Below are 23,275 nucleotides of genomic sequence, written 5' to 3' on the forward strand. Positions count from 1 at the left end.
TTGAAGGGAGTTGTCTGGTGCCAAGGGGTGGGTGCTCCCGGGGCGGGAAGGGCGGGACCGGAGGCCCGGCGGCGCCTTTGTCCAGGGCTGGGACAGACCAAATTTGGGCTCACAGCCATGAACAGGAAAGAACAGTTTGTACACTCCGTCAGTGGGTTCCAGTGTACATTTCGACTGTCACCACGGTCATGTGCTTGTTTGAGCAAAAAGCTCCAGGAGGTGGTGACGTTCTGGCCACACGTGAACGCCTGCAGACGCAGGACGTTGGGAGAACGGGGCCCAGGCCGGCGCAGGGGCTCGCTTGCAATATGACTGCAGTCGGTGGCCAGAGTGTCCCTTCGACATGCACGAGTGTGGTTAAGTGTTTCCTATGGGAGCCGAAGTGCCCTCGTGTGTCGTGGAGAAGGAGGCCCTTGAGGAAGGTCCCAGAATGATGGGAGAGGGTTAGCCATGTAGATGCTGAAGGAACAGAGTTCCAGGCAGAGGATACAGCCCGTGCAAAGGTCCTGGGGACAGTAGCTGCCTGGCGTGTTGGAAGACCAGCCAGAGAGGCCCGTGTGGCTGGAGCAGAGTGGGCGACAGGGGAGGTCTTGCAGGGCCTGGGGGACGGGGCGGGGGTGCGCAGGAGAGGGGAGCCCTGGAGGGCGGTTGGCAAAGGAAGGACTCAGTTCACTTAAATTCTGAGTTTGGAAAAATACCGTCACCAAACCCCTTATCTGTGATGGGCCCTTCCTCTTCCAGAGTGCCTCAGGTTTCCACCACGTGCCCGTGCAGGAAGGCAACCCTTTGAGAATATTCCCTTCATTGATGGGGAAACCAAGGCTCAGAGTGGGGAGATGTGACTAGTGCCAAGTCACACACCGCAGCCAGGACTGACTGCATCTCTGGCCTCCATGAGGCGCCGGAGACCAGCCTGGCCTGGGAGCTGCCGGCCCTCCCTTGGGCCTCCAGTGTGTTTTAAAAGCTCTGGAAAGGGGCGCCTGGGTGGCTCAGTGGGTTAAAGCCTCTGCCTTCGGCTCAGGTCGTGATCCCAGGGTTCTGGGATCGAGCCCCGCATCAGGCTCTCTGTCTCTCTCTGCCTGGCCATGTTCTGCTTCAGTTTTCACACAGGAGACACGCCTTGTGTTTTCCTCGTGTGGAGAAGACCTTCTTAGCAACACTGAGTGCCAAGTGGGAAGGCCGGGTGGGAAGTGGACCACAGGAACCGTGTGCTCAGGGCGGTGGGAAGTTGACCAGGTCCTGAGGAAACTCACAACACAAGCGAACAGCATTTTAAAGCTAGTGGTGGATGTGGTCTGAAACCCAACAAGATGTTTGCATATATGTGTTTCTAAGAGAAGAGAGATAAAACCAGTCTTGCTGTGTGGCCTTGGGTAACTTGCTCACCCTCTCTGAGTAACTCCATCCACTGCCGCTCTGGGTATCAGCCATATCACCTGATGTCTGGCGTGTGGGGGGTCGTCTGGCACGTGGGGAGCTGACCCTGCGAGGCAGGTGGTACCACTGGCCTGTACAGTAGGGTCTGGGGGCTCTGCTGAGCCGAGCCGGGACCCCCAGCCAGGGGCTTTATCTGACGGGTCAGAGACCCGGGTCCGGACCCCCATGATCACTGCAAACTATCGACAAGAGAGGGGACTCCTGGAACAGGGCCTCCGCCAGGCCTCACCTTGTCAGCAGCACGGGAAATGACGAGGAACCTGCTTCCGAGCTATCTTGTGCCTCAGTTTCCCTCTCTGGCAAATGGGGACGAGAATTGAATGTCCCTCCCAGGGAAGTTGGGTTTTTTTGTTTGTTTGTTTGTTGTTTTTTCAGTCAGGGTAGACTTTTAAAATAAGTTTTTAATTTTAATTCTGATCTAGTTAATGTACCGTGTTGGGTGAGTTCACCCGTTTCAGGGATACAATATATGGTGAGTCAGCAGTCCACACGTGACCCCGTGCTCGTCCCGATAAGTGCAGTCCTTAATCCCCGTCACCTGTGTCCCCCACCCCCCACCCCGTCCCCTCTGGTGACCACCTGTTCGTCCTCTACAGTCCACAGTCCGTTTTCTGCTTTCTCTCTCTTCCCCACCCCCACCACTGGCTTGTTTATTTCTTCCATTCCACGTGGATGAGATCCTATGATACTTCCCTTGCTCTGACTTACCTCCCTCCCTGTTCTGCTGTCCAGCTCCATCCATGTTGTCCCCCTGGGGGAGTTTTGCTGATTAAATACGTCAGTGGAGGTGAAACATGGCGGCCCAGTATAGTCAAAGAAATGACTCACTAAGTATTAACTACCGGAATGGACCATTTCATGCAGAGTGGCCTTATCAGCCCTCCCAGGAGCTCTGGCCTAAGCCCCTCTCCCTCCCGGTGGTTTGGCCTCCCTTGCACTCTGCACAGCCCGAGGTTCTCCTCCCGGCGTATTTGCTCACTTAGTCATGGCCTGTCGCTCCCCCCTCAGGACATGAGTGCCACAAGGACAAGGCCTTTTGTCCATCTTGGTCACTGCTGTGTCCCCCAGGAGGTGCCCAGCCATCAGCTCCTTTCAAAAGGAAAGGAATACGTGTCATGTGGTTCACATCCAGGTTAGGCATGAGGGAAAGGATGCTCAGAGATGTCAAGAACTTGCCGGACGACACACAGCGGGAAGTCAGCCGACTTTCAGTAAAGGCCCAGAGGGTCAATATTTACGACCCGGCAGGTCTCACCCAGTTTCGGTCACATACTCTCCTTTCTCCTTTTACAGTCCTTTAAAAATTCCCTAGGGTAGAAAACGTACCCCCTCTTTTTATCATTGCTGCCCCAGCAGATCCTTTGTAGACATTCTTTCCTTTAATCTCTACACCCCGTGAAGGTTTCCTATCACAGGTACATATCTCTTCCGGTGCCGTATTTATACTCATGTTTTCATGCTTTATACACAAAAGAGCAAAATTGTCTAGCTCCTCCATCCCCCGCCCCCCTGCCAAAAGCGCTTTCACCCCCACAGAAAATGGGTGTGTCCAGACCAGGGTCTCCCCTCTTGGCACTGCTGGCTCTGGGCCGGTCGTTCTCCGCAGGGGCAGGGGCGTCCTGGGCACTGGGGGTGGAGGGGCACTGAGCAGCATCCCTGGCCCCACTCAACTCCGTGCCAGGAGCACCCCCGTTGTCATGGCGACCTAGGGATGTCCCCAGATACTGCCCTGAGCAGCAAAGGTACTCAGTGCTGGGCACACAGTTTCTTTAACTTGACATCAGCTTTGGGGTATAGACTTTCTGAGGTGGGCCTCAGTTTACCAAACTCACCGGCCAGGCGGGTTGAATCCAACGGTGCCGGAAATTTTTCACCCAGTGAAACTTGGCTCGTGAAAGCTCCTAGCCTGGGGCCTGGGGCGTCCTGGGGCGTCAGACACCAGCCGTCCTTTCGACATTGTCCTTTCTGGGCACATCTGTTCAGACCTGAGGGCACATCTGTTCAGACCTGCGTTTTAGGGCCGGTTGTGTGCGGAGATGGGACAGGAGGGCTTACCTGTGCCCCTTTGCTCTGGAATTTTCATGGAAACCTCCAGGGGCCCTCAGCCCGGTGGAACTTTCTGTGCAGATGGCGACATTTGGCGCCATCCAGTTCGGTCACCGGCAGGCTCGTGGGCCATTGAGCATGGAGAGGTGACCCGTGCCACTGAAGTCTGGAAGTTCTAACTCAGTTTCAGTTTGGTGGGTGTGAATTTCAAGTCACATGTGGCGATGGATGAGAAACATTCTGAAGGGGAGAGGTAATTAAAACTAAGATGGCATCATTAAAAGGAAGGACATTCTTTTTTTTTTTTTTTTTAAAGATTTTATTTATTTGACAGAGATCACAAGTAGGCAGAGAGGCAGGCAGAGAGAGAGAGGAGGAAGCAGGCTCCCCGCTGAGCAGAGAGCCCGATGCGGGACTCGATCCCAGGACCCTGAGATCATGACCTGAGCCGAAGGCAGCAGCGGCTTAACCCACTGAGCCACCCAGGCGCCCCAAGGAAGGACATTCTGATCCCTGCCACACGCGGAGGGACCCCGAGGACACGGGGCTCAGCGAGAGCGGCCAGACCCAGAAGGACCCGTCCCACAGGACCCCACTCCCAGGAGGTCCCCAGAGGAGTCCCGTCCGCACAGAGAGGAGAGGGTGGGAGCCGGGGGCTGGGCCGGGGGTTGGGGCGTCTGTGCTTTGTGGGGACGGATGGAAAGTTCTGGAGACGGAGGGTGGGCGTGGCCACAGCATGGGACAAACGTGCTTCATGCCACTGAGCTGTGCACTTAGAATTTTTTTTTTTAAGATTTTATCCATTTACTTGACAGGGAGAGAGAGACAGCGAGAGAGGGAGCACAAGCAGGGGGAGTGGGAGAGAGAGAAGCAGGCTTCCCACTGAGCAGGGATCCCAATGCGGGGCTCGATCCCAGGACCCTGGGATCATGACCTGAGCTGAAGGCAGACGCTCAATGACTGAGCCGCCCGGGTGGCCCTTAGAAATGGTTTAAATGGTAAAGTGTATGCTATGTATCTTGAAGCACAATCTAAAAACTAAATTAAAAAAATTTAACGAGACAGCATATAATTATAGCATCATTGTTTAGAAACTACACTTATTTCATTAAAAAAAAAAAGCTCCTGGCACTCTAGGAAGAGAAGAGAACCCCCGTGGCCCAGTGAAGGGGTCAGCAGAGAGCCATGCCTACCTTTGCACTCCGTGGTGAGAGACTGAGGGAGCGCCCACCCCCCCAGATCAGAAGCAAGAAGGCACCCTTGCTCTCAGCCCTTGGTACTGTGCTGCCAGAGCAATAAGGCAAGAAAAGGAAATCGGAGGCATACAGAGGAGGAGGAAGAGAGAAAGCATGTGCTTGTCAAGGACCTGATGGCCCTGAGCTACGAAAATTCCAAGGAAATCTCTACAAACATAGTATCTCCTAGAACTACCGAGTGTGTCCAGCGGGGCTGCGGGATACAAGATGGACACACAAACCCGGGCCCCGTTCTCCGCGCCAGCAACGAACCCTTGGAGACCAAAATTAAGAACACCATTGTTTTCGGCCGCTCCCCAAAGCACCATTTTTTGAATGTCAGTCCATGCCAACCCTTTTGCACGTCTTATTAGCTGACTGGGCACCCTGACAAAGCCGAGGCGTGGGTTTTACTGTCTTCCCCGTTTTACTGTGAGGAAGCGGAGGCTCAGAGAGGTCGCGGTCAAGGTCACAGAGTGAATGAGCACGGGATAAGGGCTCCCAGCTGGAGCCGGCCGTAGCCTAGGGCCATTGCTCTCGGTGGGTGCAAAGTACCAGCGCAGGGGACATAAACCGGGAAAATTGCACTGATGGTAATAAGACGCCCCCTTCCGATTGCTGAGGTGCTGACAGTGAGCCCCCCACCGAGTGAGCCAGCCTGTTGCCCCCATGACCACCCTCTGGTTCAGCGCAGGCCCTGAAAGAGGAGCTGGAGTTGCGCCCACTTGCTGGATGAGGAGAGTGAGGCTCAGGGAGCGGTGAGTCCCAGCCCCAGCTCTCTGATTCCCCGGCGTTGGCTTGCGGGCAGCCCTCGGGGAACAGCACCCGCGTGCCAGGCGGGCACTGCCGCCTGCTGAGTCCACATGGGCGTCCGTTCCACAAGAGGGTCCTGTGCCCGAGGCCCGCAGCCCAACGGCCGGCTGCCCAGGCTGGGCTCTTCCCAACGCAGGGGTCACCCGTGCCCAGCCGCATGGCCGTCCAAGCAGGAGTGGCCGGCGCCAAGGGGCCACTGGTTGCCCAGCCCGGGAGCAGCCACAGGGCGTGGGGCCGAGCCGGGCACACTCCCCTCAGCCGCTGCCCAGCCGTGCCCGGCCCAGTGGGTCACGACTGTGGCTGCCCTCAACCGTTCCCGTCGTGGATGGGAAAACCGAAGCACGGATCCTCGCTCTGGTGCCGTTTAGGGCCCCGCCAGTCTGGGCAGCCCGGAGGTGCTCAACGCACAGTGTGTGCAAAGCCACCGGGCAAAGGTGAGGGCTCATGGCTGCTTTGGGAGGCATCAGCACGGCCCCCCAGGGTTGCTGCGGGGCCCCATCCTCGCCGCTGAGGCTCCCGGAGCTGGGATGGGCACCCAGCGTCCGAGCCCAGAAACCAGATGCGTCAGGCATGGCCGCACGGGGATGTCTGGGCGCACGTGCAAACTAATGCAGATCAACCTCCTTAGGGAGAAGTGGGCGCTCCTTCATTGTTTCAACCTCAGTTTTCCTCGTCTGTAAGATGGGTCCAATGATGACGCCAGATGTGTGGCTCTCTTAGGGATTTAAGGGAACGTGCGTGTTCGGCATTGAAACGTGACACTAACAATAATAGCAACATGCGGACAGCCCCAGGGAGCCAGTTCTCGGACAGCCCCAGGGAGCCAGTTCTCAGCAGTCTCTCTTTCCCGCCTTTTGGTGCTTGCACCCGTTTGAAGAGAGAACTGAGGCTCAGAACAGTTCAGCAACTTGCCTGAGGTCACACAGCAACTGGGTCTGGCTTTGGAATGCAGCAGGTGGAAGGGGCTGATTCTCTTTCTTTGGCCTTTGATGGTGATTCCCACCACCTTGGTCTTTGACCTGAGAGACGACTAGGTAGGGCCAGGGGTTCCGTCTGGCTGGGCTTGACCATGGGCCCCCCCCCAACCCCTGCCTCGGTCCTGGGTGGACGTGGAGGGAGTGCAGAGGGGGGTTGGCGCTGCTTGCCATCTAGTCCGCCGGAGCTGATAATGCTGAGCTCAGCGTCTGTCTGCTTCGCCCGTCTGCCAAGGAGCCTGATTATTTTTAGATAAGATGGAGAGGCGGGCGCCAGGGTGGGAGGGAGCCCCCCAAGCCAGGGGGGTGGGCGGGGGGTCGAGTAGCTGCAGGGGAAGCCCCTCTGCCCCCTCCTGGGGGTCCCTGTGTGACAACCCAAGACCAAGGGCTGGACCCCCAGGACCTCAAAGGCAGAGGCCGAGCAGGGGTGAGGGGCTGGAGGGCTCAAGGACTCCTCTCTTTGGCCCTCAGTTTCCCCATCTGTAAAGTGGGCATAACCATAGCTCCTGCCTCCTGGGTGAAGGCCAGGTGAGTGAGTTACCCTCACGACTTAGGAAATGAGCTCCTTTCATTTCAGAGATGAGGAAACAGGCTCAGGGAGGGGAAGATCTCCAGCCTGCCACTGAGCCAGGCCCTGCACATGGGTTCTGCTGCCGAGGGGACCCTCTGGACGCAGCAGCCAAGGGAAGGGGCCAAGCGGAGATCCCAGGGCCCAGGCACATCGGGGACCACTTTTCCACAGCACTACCCAGCCTGGCCCCAGCACGGGTGTCACCTCTCCCCCTGGGGGGGAGGTTTCCTGCAGTGTCACCACCTCCTCCCCTTCTCTCTGCAGACGCGGAGCAGAGCGGCAGTCCCCGGGCAGGGATGGGCTCCGACCAGGAGGACAGCAAGCCCATCACACTGGGTGAGTCTGGGGACGGCGTAGGGTGGGCGGGAGGACCCCGTGTGCTCTGCGTGGCCCTGCATGGCCCTGCATGGCCCTGCATGGGCACCTCACAGAACTTCCTGGGCTCATTCGCCACAGCCGTACCCTGGACAGGTGCCACTGTTGATCCATTGTGTAGATGGGAAAGCTGAGGCTCAGAGAGGTTAAAGGGCCTTCCTGGGGCACCCAGGAAGATGGGGTGGGAACCCACGACCCTCAGCTCCCAGTGTCTGGTCCCTGAGGTGCTCACCCCACAAGAGAGGCCCCGGGGGGCCCTGCAGTCCCATGAGACATTTAACAGAGGTCTATGTTGGCGGGAAGTGGGAGGGCCTCGGGCAGGGCTGGGAGCAGAGCCCCAGGGAACAGAAAGGACTCAGAAGCTGCAGAGGCCCGGCTTCTGCTCTGGTCTGCTCCCATGGTTGCCCCCTGGACCAGAGCGGCCGCCTCCACCCTGGCCGCCTGGCTTCTGTCCTCCCTGAAGTAGCCAGAGAGCACCTGTGAGCACCTGGGTCAGGTCCTGCCTTCCTCTGCTCACAGCTGTGAGGGTTCTCACCTCCCTGGGGGTAAAAGTGCTTCCCTGACCCCTAAGGACCTGCGGGACCTGCCCCTCTCCCCTCCCTGCCCACCCCTCCACCCTGTCTCCCCCTCACTCTTTCTGCTCCAGCCACATGGGCCTCCTGGCTGTTCCTCCAACGATCCAGGTCCAGTCCCTGCCTCAGGGCCTTTGCATGTGCTTTGCTTGCTATTTGGACAGCGAACTGTGCTCTCTCTCTCTCTCTGTCTCTCTCTCTGGATCTCCCGAGTCTCACCTCACATGCTCCCCTCCCAGAGAGATCTGACCTCAAGCAGCCGTAGCCACTCTCAATGGCCACCTTCTGTTTTATTTCCTTCTGAGGAAGTTAGTGATTGCATATGTATTTGCTTAGTTGCTTAGTGACCGCACACACACGTGTGTCTCTTTCCTAATGCAGCGTCACCTCCTTGAGGGCAGAGGCTTTTGTCTGTCCTGATCACTATTGTGTCCTCAGAGCCTCAAATAGGACCTGGTACACAACAGGTGTTCAGTAAATATTTGCAGAAAGAAGAAGAGAAAGGGAGGGAAGAAGCGGAGAGAAAGAGAAACTAGAGAGGTGGCATGCGGGGGGGGGCGGGGAGGGGGGCGAGGAGGGAGGAGAGATGAAAAGGAAGGAAGGAAGAATGGAAGAAAGAGCCGGTGGGTGAGGACACCCCTGTAGGAAGGACCAGCCTGGGGAGGCCGGATGGTTCCAAGAGGTTCACAGCCCCCCAGGCTGCTCACCACTGGGCGTCTGTGACCCTGAGTCCTCCTTGGCCTCCTGTGATCTCCAGGCGCCTGCCTCCAAGCCAGATGTTCACGGTGGGCGGGGGCAGCGGCGCTTGGCCTGGTCCCACGGGGAGCTCCAGCGTCTGGCAGAGGAAGGCACTTCCTCCCACCCGCCAGGGAGTCCCCAGGAGACGGAGCTGGGCGAGTGCTGCACAAACAGGAAACCCCGGTGGGGGGGAGGCGGAGGGGTGTGCTGACACCAGCTGGCCAGCTGGGTGGCAGGAAATGGCCATGGCCACTTCCCCTGGACACTGGGGGGCCTTCACCCTGTCCTCCCAGGGATGTTGTGGCCCTGAGCCCCCCCAGCACGGGGCTGGGAATATAGTAATTGCACAAGAAATGGTGTTCGCAAAGCTCCTAACCAGGGAGGCTGCAGTTTCTGGATGGGCCAGGGTTTGGGTCTCCCACAGCGGGGCAGGGGGGAAGCCGGGCACCAAGGTCAGCTCCCTGTGGCCCGTGCTGCCCCCTGGGGGCCTGGAGAAGAACTGCTCTCACCACCCCAAAAAGCTTAGAGCTCCCCACCGGCTGGTCTGGTCCCCACTCTGACCACCCTTCCTGGCTCCTTTCACTCCAGCCCTGTTGGCCTCCAACCCCACGGCCTTTGCATGGGCTACGGGTGGGAATATCATGGCGCCCGGGGAGGCAGCAAAACAGCACGTTTAAGATCACTCCAATCATGGCAACCAACAATTGCTGTTCCGTGCCATTTCCTCGATTTTAATGCACCCGCTCCTCTTATCCACCCCTACCTGGAGGTCCTGGCAAAATGTCACCCACAGCAAGGCCTCCTGAGAGTCCTTTGTGTAAAGCAGCTCCCCTTTCCAGCAGGCCCCCCAGCCCTGCCCGCCCACCACCGCACAACACGTGGTGCCTTGGACTTCATGATCCTAAACTTATTTTTATTGTGGTTAAATTCACGTAACAGCAAATGTACACTTAGTGGCATTAAGTGCATTCGCGCTGTTGTGCAATCATCACCGTCTAGTTCCAGAACATTCCATCACCTGAAAAGCAACCCCATCCCCTCCCCCCAGCCCTCACAAACCCCCTTCCTGTCTGTGGAGGAGCCTGTTCTGGACGTGTCACATGCGTGGACTCACACCCCATGTGGTTCCCTCCCTGAGCGTCATGGGCTTGGGGTCCATCCCCATGCGGCATGTGGGGTGCCTCACTCCTGCTCGAGGCCAAGGGACGCTCCCCGTGTGGATGGGCCACGTTTTGTGGCTCCGTTAGTATGCTGATGGATTGTTTCCAGTCGGGGCTGTCGTAAACCATGGCTCTGTGCACATTTACATACAGGGTATTGTGCCTTACTGAAGTCACGTGGTGTCCACTGCCCACACTGGACAGTGAGTCCCAGGAGAGCGGGCCACTGTGAATGCCTCGTTCCCACAGTGTCCACAGCGCCTAGCTTGGAACTGGACACTGAAGGCACTTGGTCAGTGCTTGTCAAGTTGAGTCCTGCCCGAGTGGACCTCTGGGGGCACAACAGGCTTCCCAGCTGTCTGAGGTCAGCCAGGCCTCCCGCCCTCTCGGAGCCAACCTGTTTCCAAACCCATAAAATGAGTCCTGGCCAACCCACACCGGAGAGGCAGGTCCCTCTTCCTCTATCATTAGGCAGAAGTGGTTCTGGGGACACTGGGGATTTTTAACTGCTGCAGGGGGACCCTCCATCCAGCCTTTGGTTCTGAGCCGCTGCTGCTGGCCTGGCTCTGGTCTGGGCGCTAGGGACACTGTGGGACCCGGGCACACAGAACATCACAGAGCTCCCAGTCTGGAGGGGGAGGGGTAAGAAGATGGGGCATCGCGTGTTGTAAGGAGTGACGGGAAGAAAGCAGTCCAGCCCCTCCTGGGCAGCTGATTTCTACGTGTAAGCCTCCCTAGGTGGCGGGGTGTGCGGCCTCCACTTCCGAGATTAGGGAGCAGAGAGGCTCAGGGATGGGCAGTGACTTGCCCAAGATCAGATCTGGACAGCAGAGCCGAGATTCGAACCCGGATCCAGCTTCTACCTCCCTCTTGCCGCGGGGCTGCAGGGGGTAGACAGGGCGACCTCTCCAGCGCCTGGCGTGTCAAAGAAGGAAACATATCCAGTGAGCCCCGTTTTCTCCCTGTTCCAGACACCACGGATTTCCAGGAGAGCTTTGTCACCTCCGGTGTGTTCAGTGTCACGGAGCTCATCCAAGTGTCCCGGAGTGAGTGTCCCCGCCCACCCTGTGCTGGGATCCGGAGGGGGAGGGACCCCCACAGGGGAGGGGCACTGGAGAAGGAGAAGGGGCTTTGGGGGGGGCATGGCTCTGAGAGAGAAAGGGTCCTCAGGGAGAGGCGAGGAGCCCATCACCCTGCCCCACTCCCCTGTCACCAAGCCAAGGTTCCTAGGGAGGGTGGCATCCAGGCCCTCCTAGAGCCCAAGGTCAGGGCCACAATTGTGCTCCTTCCCAGTTAACAGACTCCACATGCTGGATGGAGGGTGCTGGAAAACCTTCTGCCCCTGTGTCCTTTCCGGGGGCCTCCCGCCCCCTCCAGGAGGAGATCCCAAAGGGCCCCATCCCCTTCCTCTCTCTGCCTCCTGTTCCCTTACCTTCCTAATGGACCTGCTGGGGACCTACTCCTGGGACACCCCGACTGAATTCCACCCCAGGGAGTCCTGGGCACTGTCCGGCCTTCACCCTGACCGTGGTCCTCCCTGCCCATCAGCAGAGCCTGGCCTCAGGGAGCACTCAGGCTTGGCCCCCAGCTCTGGCTTTGCCTTGCAGCGTGCCCCTGGCCTCTCTTGCAGGCATTGCTCTTCTGATCCATAGGATAAGAACAGTTTCAGCCAAATCAGGAACCACGCCGATCACGGAAGGGGTTCCCTTTGGGACTGGCTAGCCCCCAGATGGTTCTCGGCACCCTCCAGGGCACAGGGCAGCCCTGGACCTTGCCATCTCTCACTCTGCTCTTTCTTGCCCTCCGCAGCCCCCGTGGTGACTGGGACAGGACCCAACTTCTCCCTCGGGGAGCTCCAGGGGCACCTGGCGTATGACCTGAATCCAGCCAGCACAGGCATGAGAAGAACCCTACCCAGCACTTCCTCCAGCGGGTACGTGCCTGGTCCCCGCTTTGGGGGCATTCAACGAACCCTCCCCCACGCCCATCTGACCCCCCCCCCCCGATGGCTCATTCCTCTCCCAGCAGTGCCTGCTTTCAAGGGCCACGTGGTAAACTCCTACTGATCCTTCAAAACCCAGCCCCAAGCGCTGCTTTCCCCAGCCCCGACGCCCCAGGCAGCGTCCCCCCCAGCTTTGAGTCCCGTGAGCCCGGCCCTTGAGAGCCCACCAGAAGGCAGACACCGGGTCTCGCTCTGCAACCTGGAGCAGGTCACACCGTCTGCGCGGGCTTCCCCATCTGTAAAATGGGACCGTGGTCCGGCCGCGAGGTTCTAGGGTCCACGGCAGGCCCTGTGACGAGCCAGGCCTCCGGGGTTTCCGTCCGCAGCCCGCTAGCTTGCCGCCTGCCCGGCCCGAGCCCCTCTCCGCCCCCGGCCGCGCGCGTCCCGTCGGCGCAATGGGCAGGTGGAGGCAGGTGGAGGCAGGTGGAGGCCGGTGTTCACGCGGCTCCCGCGACGTCTCGCGAGAGCACCCCGCTCGCCCGCCCTCCAGGGCCCGGAAGTCAGCGCCGCCCGCCCGGCACCCTCGGGTGGCCGCGGTAACGGGCTTGCTCTCTCCTTCCCTCACCCTTTAGGAGCAAGCGGCACAAATCGGGCTCGATGGAGGAAGACGTGGACACGAGCCCCGGCGGCGATTACTACACCTCGCCCAGCTCTCCCACGAGTAGCAGCCGCAACTGGACTGAGGACATGGAAGGAGGTGGGGCTGGCGGCGGGGGCGGAGCCGGCCTCGGCGTCGGCCTTACGGCGGCGGGGACTACATATTCCGGCAGGCACTGCGCGGGCCCCCCGGGTGCGGGAAGGCTCGGGGGGTGTAGAGCCGCGGAGCCTCCTGGGAATTGTAGTCGCGCGGGCGGTTCGCCGCTGGGAGTCCGGGCTGTCGTTCCCGCGCTCTTTGGTTCCGCTGAGACGCGGAGAGCGGAGCGTGTGCGCTGCCCGGTAAGGCTCCATCCTCGTGGGGTCCGTGTCCGCGGCTTCCGCAGTGGACTCGGCAGCGCCTCCGAGGAGCAGGCGCTGCCCCCCGGGGTCGGCCACAGACCGTCGTCAGCGGGGTCCCCTCTGCCTGGGTCCGCGCGTTCCCGGGGAGCTCGCGTCCCCGCGACGGAGTGCCGCGCCCTCGGGGCCCCGTCGCTCTTCCCCCGTCGCCCTCGTGTCCGCCTGTCGTGCTGCTGCCTGCGTGGGCTCCCGCTCGGGGCGGCCCGTTCGGCTCCCCAGGGCCCCGGCGCGGCTTTCCCTGCCCGGGGGTCCCCGTCTGCGCCGCGGCTGCTCTGCAGCGCGCCGGCCTCGGGGATGGTCGCGACCTGGGGCGCAGGGCGGCCCCGCGCTTGCCTCTCCCCGGGCACGGCGTCCGTGGCGACGCGCGGAGCCTCCGCGGGCCCCGCGCCGCAGCTGTCGGAAGCCCCGCCGCGTCCCGACCCTGGCGCGTCATGGGGGCTAGCGCCACGGAGTAGCCCGGGGTCGCCGACCTGGGCGCTGGGCAGCCGCTGCGCTGAGCCTCGGTCTCCTGCTCTGCGAAATGGGGTTGTTGGTGCCTGCAGCCCCGCCCGCGGTTGTCGTGGGGGTGACGTGAGGCAGCGCATCCGGTGCCCCTAAAACGAGCCTGGCACAGCCTGCGCACCCACCAAACCCGAAGAGGGCCTTGCTTGTCTCCTGTCCCCCGAGGGCCTGCTTGTCTTTAAAACTCCGTCTATGCAGAGTGTCCGTCGCACCTGCAGGATTCCTGGAAGGCAGTTAACGTGATCGTTAGAGCAGAGAGACCGGGATTTGACATGCGGCTGGACCGCTGCCTCGCTGTGTGGGCTGTGTAACTTTGGGCAGGTGACTTGACTTCTCTGAGCCCCCCGGTTTCCTTGTGTCCCAAGTGGGATTGATGAGCTAACTGTTCTCTCCTGGAGGCGGAAGGAGGCACGTGATTAAAGCCACTTTCTTGAAGTACAGGGTAAGTGCGGGGGGCACAGTTCATTCTTTGTGTCTTTATAAAATTCTCATCTCTAGGAGTCGGTCTCTAGGACATCTGGTTGTAGCATTCGAGCCCCGAGAGTCCTTGCTCTTCGCTTGGGCGGGCTCTCAGAGCAGCTACCTAGCTTTGGGAGGATCTGCTCTTTATAGGCTCTGATTTATGGGTCAGAGAGTCTCTGTGACTCGCTCTCTCTGTGCATTCCCTGTTTCTGTCAGGTTTGCCTCTGTTAAAATCCTGCATTTAATAAGGCTTTAAGTTTGATTGTGAGAAATGAGAATTACTTTCTCTCGAAAGTGAATGTTTAGCCATCAGCAACGCTGGGACGTATATCGTTGTGCAGGACTTGGGCTCCTGCCTTATGCTCTAGTGAATGTGGTTTTCGTTCCCACCTCATGGTCCAAGACAGCTGCCGGAGCTCCAGCCATCATGTCTGTTTTCCAGCCAGCAGGAGAGTAGAAGGGTCAAGTTTGAGCATGTCCTTGCCTTTTAAGAATAATGCTCAGAAAATGCACTTAACCTCCCTTGTTTAGCTCTGTGCCCCTGAGTTGGTGGTATGGCCACACTGTGCTCCAAGGGACTAGGAGATGTCATTTTCAACAAGTATGTGCCCATCTCAAATTTAAGGGTTCTGCTACTAAGGAAGAAGGGTACTGAGGAGACCGTTAACTTCTGCCCCGCCATTTACTGCTTGGAAGCTGAGAGCACTCTTCGTTGGCTCTGATTAGCGAGACGGTCTACATATGAACATGCTGTTTAGAGGCAGAGGACAGCCTCTGTGATGTAGCCACCGCAGCCCCGAGAGGAAAAATTATAGCCTTGAGTCTGTGGATGAGAAAAAGTGAAGGGGTGGGAGTCAGAAAGCTAGCTTTCAATGGAGGAAGCACCAAAAAACCCAAAAACATTAAAAGGAAGGAAATGTTTGAGAGAGTCAGTGGAGCTTGGTCTGAACTTCCTGCATTGAGCATGAAGTGGCAGCCGTGGGGCAGGACGGGGCAGGACGGGGCGGAGCCCACACCCGCTTTGGCTGGGTACAGGGGGGGTGGGGGCGGTGGGGATGTCAGAGGGGATCTGTCCCCTCTAGCCTCCGTTGGTTGCCTCCGGTGATGGCAAACTGGCTCCCTCCTTCGAGGCCCTCAGTATAAACCCCCGCAGTGTGGGTGCCTCGGGCCCTGTGGGTGCTCCCAGCCTGGTGGGAAAGATAGACTCTCATCCTCCCCCTCCCCCTCCCCCTTCTGCCCTCCTCCCCCCTCCTCTGCCCCGCCTCGCTCTCCTCCCCTTCCCATCTCTTCCCCCCTCCCCCATTTTCTCCTCCTCCTGGCTTCCTCCAGCTTCCTGTCTAGACAGCCCCCAATTAGCTGCTCATTAAGAGGGCTAAGCTGATTAGAGCACCCTCTCCCTTCCTCTGCTCTGGCCACAAGGGCAGGGCTCAGCTAACAGCCCCCCCACCCCACCACAGCATCCCTTACCTGGGCGGCAGAGGCCTGGGAGTGGGGGAGGGATCCTGTCCCCCCTGCCCCCGGCAGCAGCCCCACAGCCCCACCTCTCAGGCCTTTGCCCTGTCTGTGCCCAGGTTAGGAGTGCCTTTCCTCCTCCTGGCCACCCCCTCCCGCGGCCTTCCCTGATGACGCACCTCTGAGGGCCAGAAAGGGGCACCCTCCAGACTGCTTGGTTCCTGCTGCTCCTGGGGCCGTCCTGCCAGGGGCATCCCCCCCCCCCATACAGTTATGGTACTGGGTGAGGCAGGCGACTCCCTGCTCTCTCTGTCACGTGGGGGGGCTTCCCTCCTCTCATGGAGCTGCGGCAGGGGCAGGAGGGGTGCAGGGCGTGGCTGGTGGAGGTCGGAGTCAGTTCCACCGCTTCTCCGCTTGGTGGCCTTGAGCCAGGGCCCCCATCTGTGGAGTGAGGGTGACTCCTGGGAGCCCTGCCCGGGGCTGCTGGGAGCGGTACCAGACGTGCCCTGCCCACTCTGCCCCCAGGGACCCCAGGCCGACATCAGGACAGGGCTGTCGCTGCTCCAGCTCTGGGAAGGGGCTCCTGGCTCCAAGGTGTTGGGGCTGGGGACACTGCTCAGCGCCCCCTTGGCCCCTCCCAGAGAGTGACGGTGATGGGGCCAGCTGATGGCTGTTTGGGGCAGAGCGGTTCCCTGGGAAATCGTGGCTGCCCAGCGTCCAGGCCCACCGACGCAGGTCCCGGGGCTCACGCGCTCCCCGCACCGCGTGCCGGTCTAGTGAGCGGGGTTGTAACAGCGGAACCTCCGGGCTGCCCCCGTGGCTGTGGAGGGGGGCGCTGGTTCCCAGAGCTGGTCACCACCAGCATGGCTGTGGGAGGGACCCCGAGAGGCAGGACCCCACAGCGTGGCCAAGGGAGCACAGCGCAGGAGGGGGCTGGGGGGCCTGTGTGACCGGATATCCTGGAAACTGAGTGGCTCCCGCCAGGGCGACTCGGCCCGGGGACCCAGGGTGTGCTTGCCACACTGTGGGGGCTGCTGGGGGGTGGCCAGGATGCTGTCTGGCCTGCAGCAGGCGGGAAGGCCCCCCCCCCGGATGGCCGGCCCCTACGTCCGCAGTGCTCGGTGGGAGGGAAGGCGCACCCCAACGGGCCTGAGTCTACTCTGGGTCTCTGTGGGTACATGTCACTCTGGGTAATATTCTTAAAAATCATTTGTGAGCAGAGCTGCCTGCAGACCCTGCCCCTCGAGATTCTGGCCGCAGGGGTGGAGCCGGGCCTGGGACTCTGCCCTTAGCACCTTCCACCGACACATCTGGGCGATGGCAGGGGTGGGGGCGCAGGGGGCTCGCCTGTTTCTGGAGGGCCCCCGGGGGCCCTGGGGAAGGCGGTGAGGCCCCTGGGCTGGGGCTGCAGGCCGGGCGGGTGCCAGGCCCTGGTCTGACAGCTGTCGTGCCCCGCCTCCCTTGCCCCTCACGACGGCCCCACAGGAAATTCTGTCCTCGCCGCAGCAAGGATGAGGTCCGCACGCGTCCTGCCGGCTCACCTCTGCCAGGCGGACCTTCCCGAGGGACCCTGTGGCCTTCTGTCCAGGGCCCTGGTGGCCCAGGGGGTCGGGGCAGCCCCGAGCGGACCTGCCTGTGTCCAGGAGAGAAGGCGGGGGCCAGGCCTGATGTCCGCAGCCCTCCATGGGCCCCAGGCGCCTCGCTCCACGGCCCACGTGACCCTGGGCGACCACCCCCTCTGTGCTCGGAGCCCCGGTTTCCCGCCCCCCGCCCCCGGACAGTGGGCTCCCGGGCCCTCGCCCCCCGGGGTGCTGGGAGAAGGAAGGGCCGGGCTCTGGCTGCCTGCGGCCCTGTGACCTTCGGACTCCCCCCACGCAGGCATCTCGTCGCCGGTAAAGAAGACGGAGATGGACAAGTCACCTTTCCACAGCCCATCTCCCCAGGACTCCCCTCGCCTCTCCAGCTTCACCCAGCACCACCGGCCTGTCATCGCCGTGCACAGCGGTGAGCACGCGGCAGTTCCTCCGACCAGGTCCCTCTCGGCCAGGGACGCCCCTCGGGCCCTCTGAACATGAGTCCTATGGCCGTCGCCTCCCGGCCAGACAAGAACACCTGGACGTGCCATGGTTCGGGGCGCCTGGCCCTGATCACCTCTCGGGCCTCAGTGTCCCCGTCTGTACCAGAAGGGGCTCTGGGCTGGGCTGGCCCCTCCGCCTGCTCGTCTTATGCTCAGCCCACAGAGGGTCGGGAGATCCCAGAAGGGGGTGGACACAGGCCAGGCCACGTGGAGGCCACCCAGGGGGTACAGAGGACTGTGTTTAGGACCAAATGAGCTAGATCGAGGGCTTGAATGTCGCCAGGGAGCCGGTTTTCACGATGATGATGCTCTGGTGCCCCATGAGGGCAGACGCGCATGTGGGTTCCGGGGCTGCCTGGCCGCGTCCACCCGTGGACACGCCGTCTGCGGCGGCTCCCAGGCGGTGGTGGGCAGAGCCCAGGAGCTGCAGGAGGACCTGGGGCCCGAGAAGCCAGACGTCCACCCTGTTCACTGGCAGCGGGAGAGAGGAGGGGAGCGAGTGGTCACGGAAGCAGGGCTGCGGTTGGGGGGATGTTCTAGAAAGAGAGCGAACATACGAGGAGTTACCGGGTGGTTTAGAAGAAGGAAAGGAAGCAAGTCCGACGCAGGCCCGTTGCTCACCGCGAGTAGGAGCAAGGCGCCCTCACGGGCGGACCCCGAGCCTACGACGCTTGGGGAGGGAACCAGACACTGAAGGCCATACCGCACGGGGTGTGAGTCCACGTGTGTGACACGCCCAGACCAGGCTCCTCCACGGACGGGAAGGGGGCCGGTGGGGACTCGTGGTTGTTGGGGAGGGGACGGGGGTGACCGCTGATGGGGACAGGGTTGCTTTTCAGGATGATAAGAGTGTCCTAAAAGGAACTGTCATACTGGTTGCCCAGAGAATGTGCTAGAAACCAGTACACTGTCTACAGAGAGCGGGCTGAGCCCTGGGGTGGGCTGTGGGGCAGCCCTGGGTCTGCCACCTGCCGGCTACTTGGTCTGGGACGGGGAACATAACCTCAGAGAGCCTCCATGTCCTGTCTTAAAACCAGACAGAACCGGGGCACCTGGGGGGCTCCATTGGTTCAGTGTCCGACTCTCGACCTCAGTTCAGGCCTTGATCTCAGGGTCGTGAGTTCAAGCCCCACGTGGGGCTCCATGCTGGGTGTGGAATCTGCTTTAAAAAATGGTGACACCAGAAACCCCTGGGCGTATGGTAGAGCTGCTCAAGCTTGAGCGCGTGAAGCCGGGACTTGCTTTGTTGGGGGCTCGTGCCTGCAGACCCAGTCGCAGAGAGACCGTGTCCGCAGCCCGAGCCTGCACTGACCGCCCTCCCGCTCTCCGCAGGGATCGCCCGGAGCCCTCACCCGTCTTCCGCCCTGCACTTCCCCACGACCTCCATCCTGCCCCAGACGGCCTCCACCTACTTCCCGCACACGGCCATCCGCTACCCGCCTCACCTCAACCCCCAGGACCCGCTCAAAGATCTCGTGTCGCTGGCCTGTGACCCAGCCAGCCAGCAGCCTGGACCGGTGAGTCTGGGGGGCTTGGGCCTCCCCTCTGCCCCACGGGGCCACCTGCCCACACGGGGCTCCAGGGGACCTCCCCGGGGGGCCCTCCGTCAGGCAGCCCCCGTCTTAAATGGTTTCGTGGACGGTGGGGCCGCGTTGCCCTGCCTGAAGTGCCGGGAGCCGGGCCAGGTCAGCACGAAGGCTGTTCCAGGTGCCGGAATGGACAGCACACAGTTTGCCCCCCAAGTCACACACGGTCTGGGGCCTCGGCGCAGGCCCATCTTCTCCAGACTAGCTTTCGGGGTTCAGAGCCCTCTGCATTTTGGAGCTGTGGGTGAGGTGGACGAGGGGAGTGTACAGCCCCACCCGTGGGGTCAGACCCCGGTCAGGTCTAGGTGGCGTCTCGTGGAAGGAACAGATGGGTGAAGAGTGGCTTCAGGAGGAGACACAGGGTCCCAGGATGCTTCTAGAAGCCTACGGGGCCAGGCGAGGGGGCGGCAGCGGTACCCACCAAACTCGCCCGGTCACGCCAAGCCCGGCCCTTCCCCGGCAGGGCCGTCGCTGGCCGCCCGAGGCAGAGGGGGCGCCCGCCGCCTTAACCACCTGTCTCTCTGTTCCTCCCAGTTAAATGGAAGTGGTCAGCTCAAAATGTCCAGTCACTGCCTTTCTGCTCAGATGCTGGTACCCCCGCCCCCTGGGCTCCCGCGGCTGGCGCTCCCCCCCGCCACCAAACCCACCTCCGAGGGAGGAAGCACGTCGCCGACCTCGCCCTGTAAGCACTCGGGAAGCGGTGCCCGTGGCAGGGCGGGCGTCCCTGAGGGGCCCCCTCCTCCCCCCTCCCCGACTGCTGGGGTCAGGGGTTCGGGCCCGGCCCGCGGGGTACCGGTGAGTTTGGTGGGTCCCCGGATAGAGGCCCCGGGGGCCATGTGGTCGGGCCCACTTGGGGCCAAGGCAGCCCTAGGGAATGGCAGGAGAGGACCAGAGGGGCGTCTGGGGTCCCTGTGTGCCCGCTCCCGGCCCCTCCGCCCTCCTCTGTGCAGCAGGCAGGTGGCAGTAGGTAACGATCTCGGACTGGTGGCCTTGGGGGCAGTGGTGGCCCCCAGATGCCCTTTGTTGGTGGAAAAGGAAAGTTTGTTGTTGTCTTAGAGTCAGGACAGTTCACGTGAATATTTCAGAGTTGCGGGTTCTCAACAGAAAAAACGCAGCCCCGACGGGCTCCGTTCCTGCTGGTGACCCAGGCTGGGCCACGCCTCTGGATGGGATAGTCCCCACCTGTCCACCTGACCTTAGAAGGCCTTGAGTTTGACTGCCTCGCCTTCTAGAACTTTCCGTCCTTTGGATGTGGTTCCAGATGACCATTTGCTGGTCCTCCTGCACCCCCCAGGCCGGGGCTGCTCCAGGCTGGGAAGTGGCTCCGAAAATCGCAGTCCTGGAGTCCACCCCCATCAGGAGTGGCTCTCCCTGAACCCCCGTGCAGGCTCAGGGGGGCCATGCACGCTCCTCCGCGCTGCCTACCCGGGCCGCCCCGCCACGCCGTCTCAGTTGTGTCCCAAGCAGGTGATCTCCGAAACCCCAGACCTCTCAGTCTGCCCGTCACACTCCGAGCATCTCTCTCACCACACCTAGCCGGGGTACGGGGGGCCCCGCAGGCGCGCCCCTGTCCCCACCATCCGGGGCCAGCCAGGACCCAGGGCAGCTGCAGGACTGGAAGGGCTTTCTCTGTGCCTGTGGCGTAGGCGCCGGGTCTGAATCCCGTCCCTGAAGCTCAGCCCCGTGCGTCTTCACGGGGACGTCCTTGCCCTCTGAGCCTCCTGTTTTCTCAGGACGTAAAATAGCGAGGTCGCAGGGTACCCAGTCGGCTGGCGGGGAGCGAGGGGAGGAGCGAGACCGGGGACAACATTCAGCGCCATGCCAGGCGGGGAGCAGAGGGTACTGGCCCGGGTACCCCCTGGCCTGACCACTCTCATCTGTAAAACGGGACCAGCCGTCACGCTCGCTGGGTAGAGGCCTCTGCAGGTCCACAGGACCGGGCCGTGAACTCCCTCTTCTCCTTCCGCACCCGGCTCTAGGGGCACAGGCAGCTTGGCCGATCCCACGCAGGGACGCTCCCGCCACCCTGGGCCCAGCCTGTCCCAGGCCCCCAACCTCCCCGGCAGCCTCGGGCTGAGAATTATTCCCTCAGCAGCGGCACGTAGCTGGGGGGGAAGAAGACACAACTCTAGACGTGAGCGTAACTAGAAACGCGTGTGCGCGTGTGCCGCAAACACCCAGCCTTGCCCGTGCGGCCTCCGAGAGGAGGAGGAGTCAGTGACACGCCCTCCGTGACGCACGCGCCCCGCTCGGGGTGCAGGCCGCGGGAGCAGACGGCCCTGAGTCACGCACGGTCGGTCTCTGGTTCTGGATCTCATCTCGCGCCTTCCATCAGCAGATGCCCCGCCTGTGGGACCCCAGGGCCCGGCACTGTGGGCTCTCCGGGGCGCCCGGAGCAGCCGGGGAGGGCGGCAGGTTTGGAGACGCCGGGTGTGGGGTGTGGAGGCCGGCTGTGTGACCCTGGGCAGCGGCCACTCTCTCTGGGTGCTCCCGCACAGCCCCCTTTGCTAACGGGCTCTCGGTCTCTCTCCCCGCAGCCTACTCTACGCCCGGCACGTCCCCTGCAAACCGTTCCTTTGTGGGATTAGGACCAAGGGATCCAGCGGGCATTTATCAGGCACAGGTAGGGGCCGAGAGGCCGGCTGGGGGGGTGCGGGGCGGGGCAGGGCAGAGGGCCCCGCCTGGGGGCGCAGGGAGAGGCCGGCCTGCTGGTCCCACGCCACTCCGGCTGTAACCCTGGCACAGTAGCCGTTGTGCGTGGTAGGGGGTCCAGCTGCCCGTACCCTCCCAGGGCCTCGAGCCCGCGCCCGGGGACGTGGTACAGCCTCCAGCCCCGCTTGCCGCTTCCCAACGGGGAGACCCTCATGGCCAAGCTGCCACGAGGCCGGGGCTGGTACCACCCCAGGCCCATTTGTACAGATGGGAAGACTGAGGCCCGCAGAGGCGAGGGGATCTGCCCAGGATCACACAGCACGTCCGCCCAAGCTTGCAGCCCCCAGCCTTCGTCCCCTTCCGTGCTGCTGGCCAGAGGGGGCATGAGAAAGGGGGACCGAGGGTAGCCGCGGACTCGAGGACTCCGGCGGCAGCCAGGGAAATGGAGGCAGACGGGGGATGGGGCCCCCCAGTAGAGCCCGCGCCCGGGGCCGCGGTCTCTGATGTGCAGAGGGGGGCTGAGGCTGAGTGTGCCCCATGGGGCCGAGTGTGCCGCAGGGTGGTGGGGGGGGAGCGGAAGACCAGACCAGGGGCCTCAGAGAGGAAGAGCGAGTTGCCTGAGGCCACGCAGGAGGGGAGAGCAGAGCCCTGATGGGTCCAGAGCTAAGATGCGTGGCTCTCAGCTTCCGGGGTATGGGGTCTGGGGTCTGAGTCCGTGCCGCTGCTGGCTGGCCATCTGTTGGCAGGTGGTGCCCGGGGGTGGGGTCTGGAGCCCGGAGTCCCTGCTTCCCAGTATGTGTCGGGGAGGGTGTGGGAGGTTGTCAGCCAGGCGCTGCAGGACCCCAATGCCCGGATCTGCAGAGCGAGCAGCCCGGGGCTCCCCAGCATCTCCAGATTGCCGGGGTCGCAGAGCCTGTGTGTTTGTGGGCCCCGAGGCCGCATGTGGTCCCTCCAGTCCTGGGGGAGGGTTTCCTGCCACAGGGCATGGGCAGGGGTTAGGAAGGAGGTGGAGAAGTGGCTTCGACCTGTCCTTAGCTAAGACAGAATCAGCTGGGGACCCTCCCGGGCCGACCAGGCGGCTGCTGGCAGCTGGCAGTGGCTAGAGTGTACGGGGGAGCTGTCGCCTGCCCTCCCTGCCGGGGCCTCAGCAGTGATGCTGGGGTCAGGAGGCCGGGGCTCACACCTGGCTCTGCTTTACCCACTCTGAACCTCTGTCTCATTCTCTGGCCTCAGACACCTCCCAGGGAGCGCTCCTTCAGGACCAGTTTTCTTTAGAAAGGGCACCCGGGGGCAAAGACGGCCCCACATACCCTTGCTCCCTCCGAATATTGAGTACTCTGCCTCAGCAGAGCTCTGGCTAGGATCCAGACAGGGACCCCTTGGTCAGGGGCCCTCAGCAAGCTGGGGCGACTCCAGGACTCCGCACATTGGGTTTTGGGGACCCCGTGGCCACCCTCTGTCAGTCCCAGCATGGACACCCCCACTCGCCAGGGCTCCGGAGCCCGTGGTTCCTCACCTGCCCCCAGTTAGAGGCTGGGAATGTCCCATCTGCTTCGGAAACCGAAGTGGCTGGGGGACGCCTTGCCTGCTTAACTCTTCTCCGGGCTCCCAACCCCCCACCTCCCCATG

The 23,275-nt window shown here is 62.0% G+C and overlaps 1 protein-coding gene across 4 annotated transcripts in view; it reads left to right on the forward strand.

The window, feature by feature from the left end:
* NFIC (nuclear factor I C) overlaps positions 1-23,275 on the forward strand; it is a 54,550-nt gene that overhangs the window by 27,630 nt on the left and 3,645 nt on the right. The window contains exons 3-10 of one of the 4 annotated variants that reach the window (XM_059159441.1): positions 7,341-7,412; positions 10,893-10,967; positions 11,731-11,854; positions 12,496-12,620; positions 17,210-17,335; positions 18,741-18,925; positions 19,529-19,676; positions 21,532-21,617. In XM_059159441.1, coding sequence (XP_059015424.1) covers positions 7,341-7,412; positions 10,893-10,967; positions 11,731-11,854; positions 12,496-12,620; positions 17,210-17,335; positions 18,741-18,925; positions 19,529-19,676; positions 21,532-21,617 — 941 coding nt within the window. The remainder of the gene's footprint in view (positions 1-7,340; positions 7,413-10,892; positions 10,968-11,730; positions 11,855-12,495; positions 12,621-17,209; positions 17,336-18,740; positions 18,926-19,528; positions 19,677-21,531; positions 21,618-23,275) is intronic. The other 3 variants (XM_059159440.1, XM_059159442.1, XM_059159443.1) reach the window with 3 other exon arrangements.

The sequence above is a fragment of the Mustela lutreola genome, chromosome 2, assembly GCF_030435805.1.
Source record: "Mustela lutreola isolate mMusLut2 chromosome 2, mMusLut2.pri, whole genome shotgun sequence".
Taxonomy (NCBI): Eukaryota; Metazoa; Chordata; class Mammalia; order Carnivora; family Mustelidae; genus Mustela; species Mustela lutreola.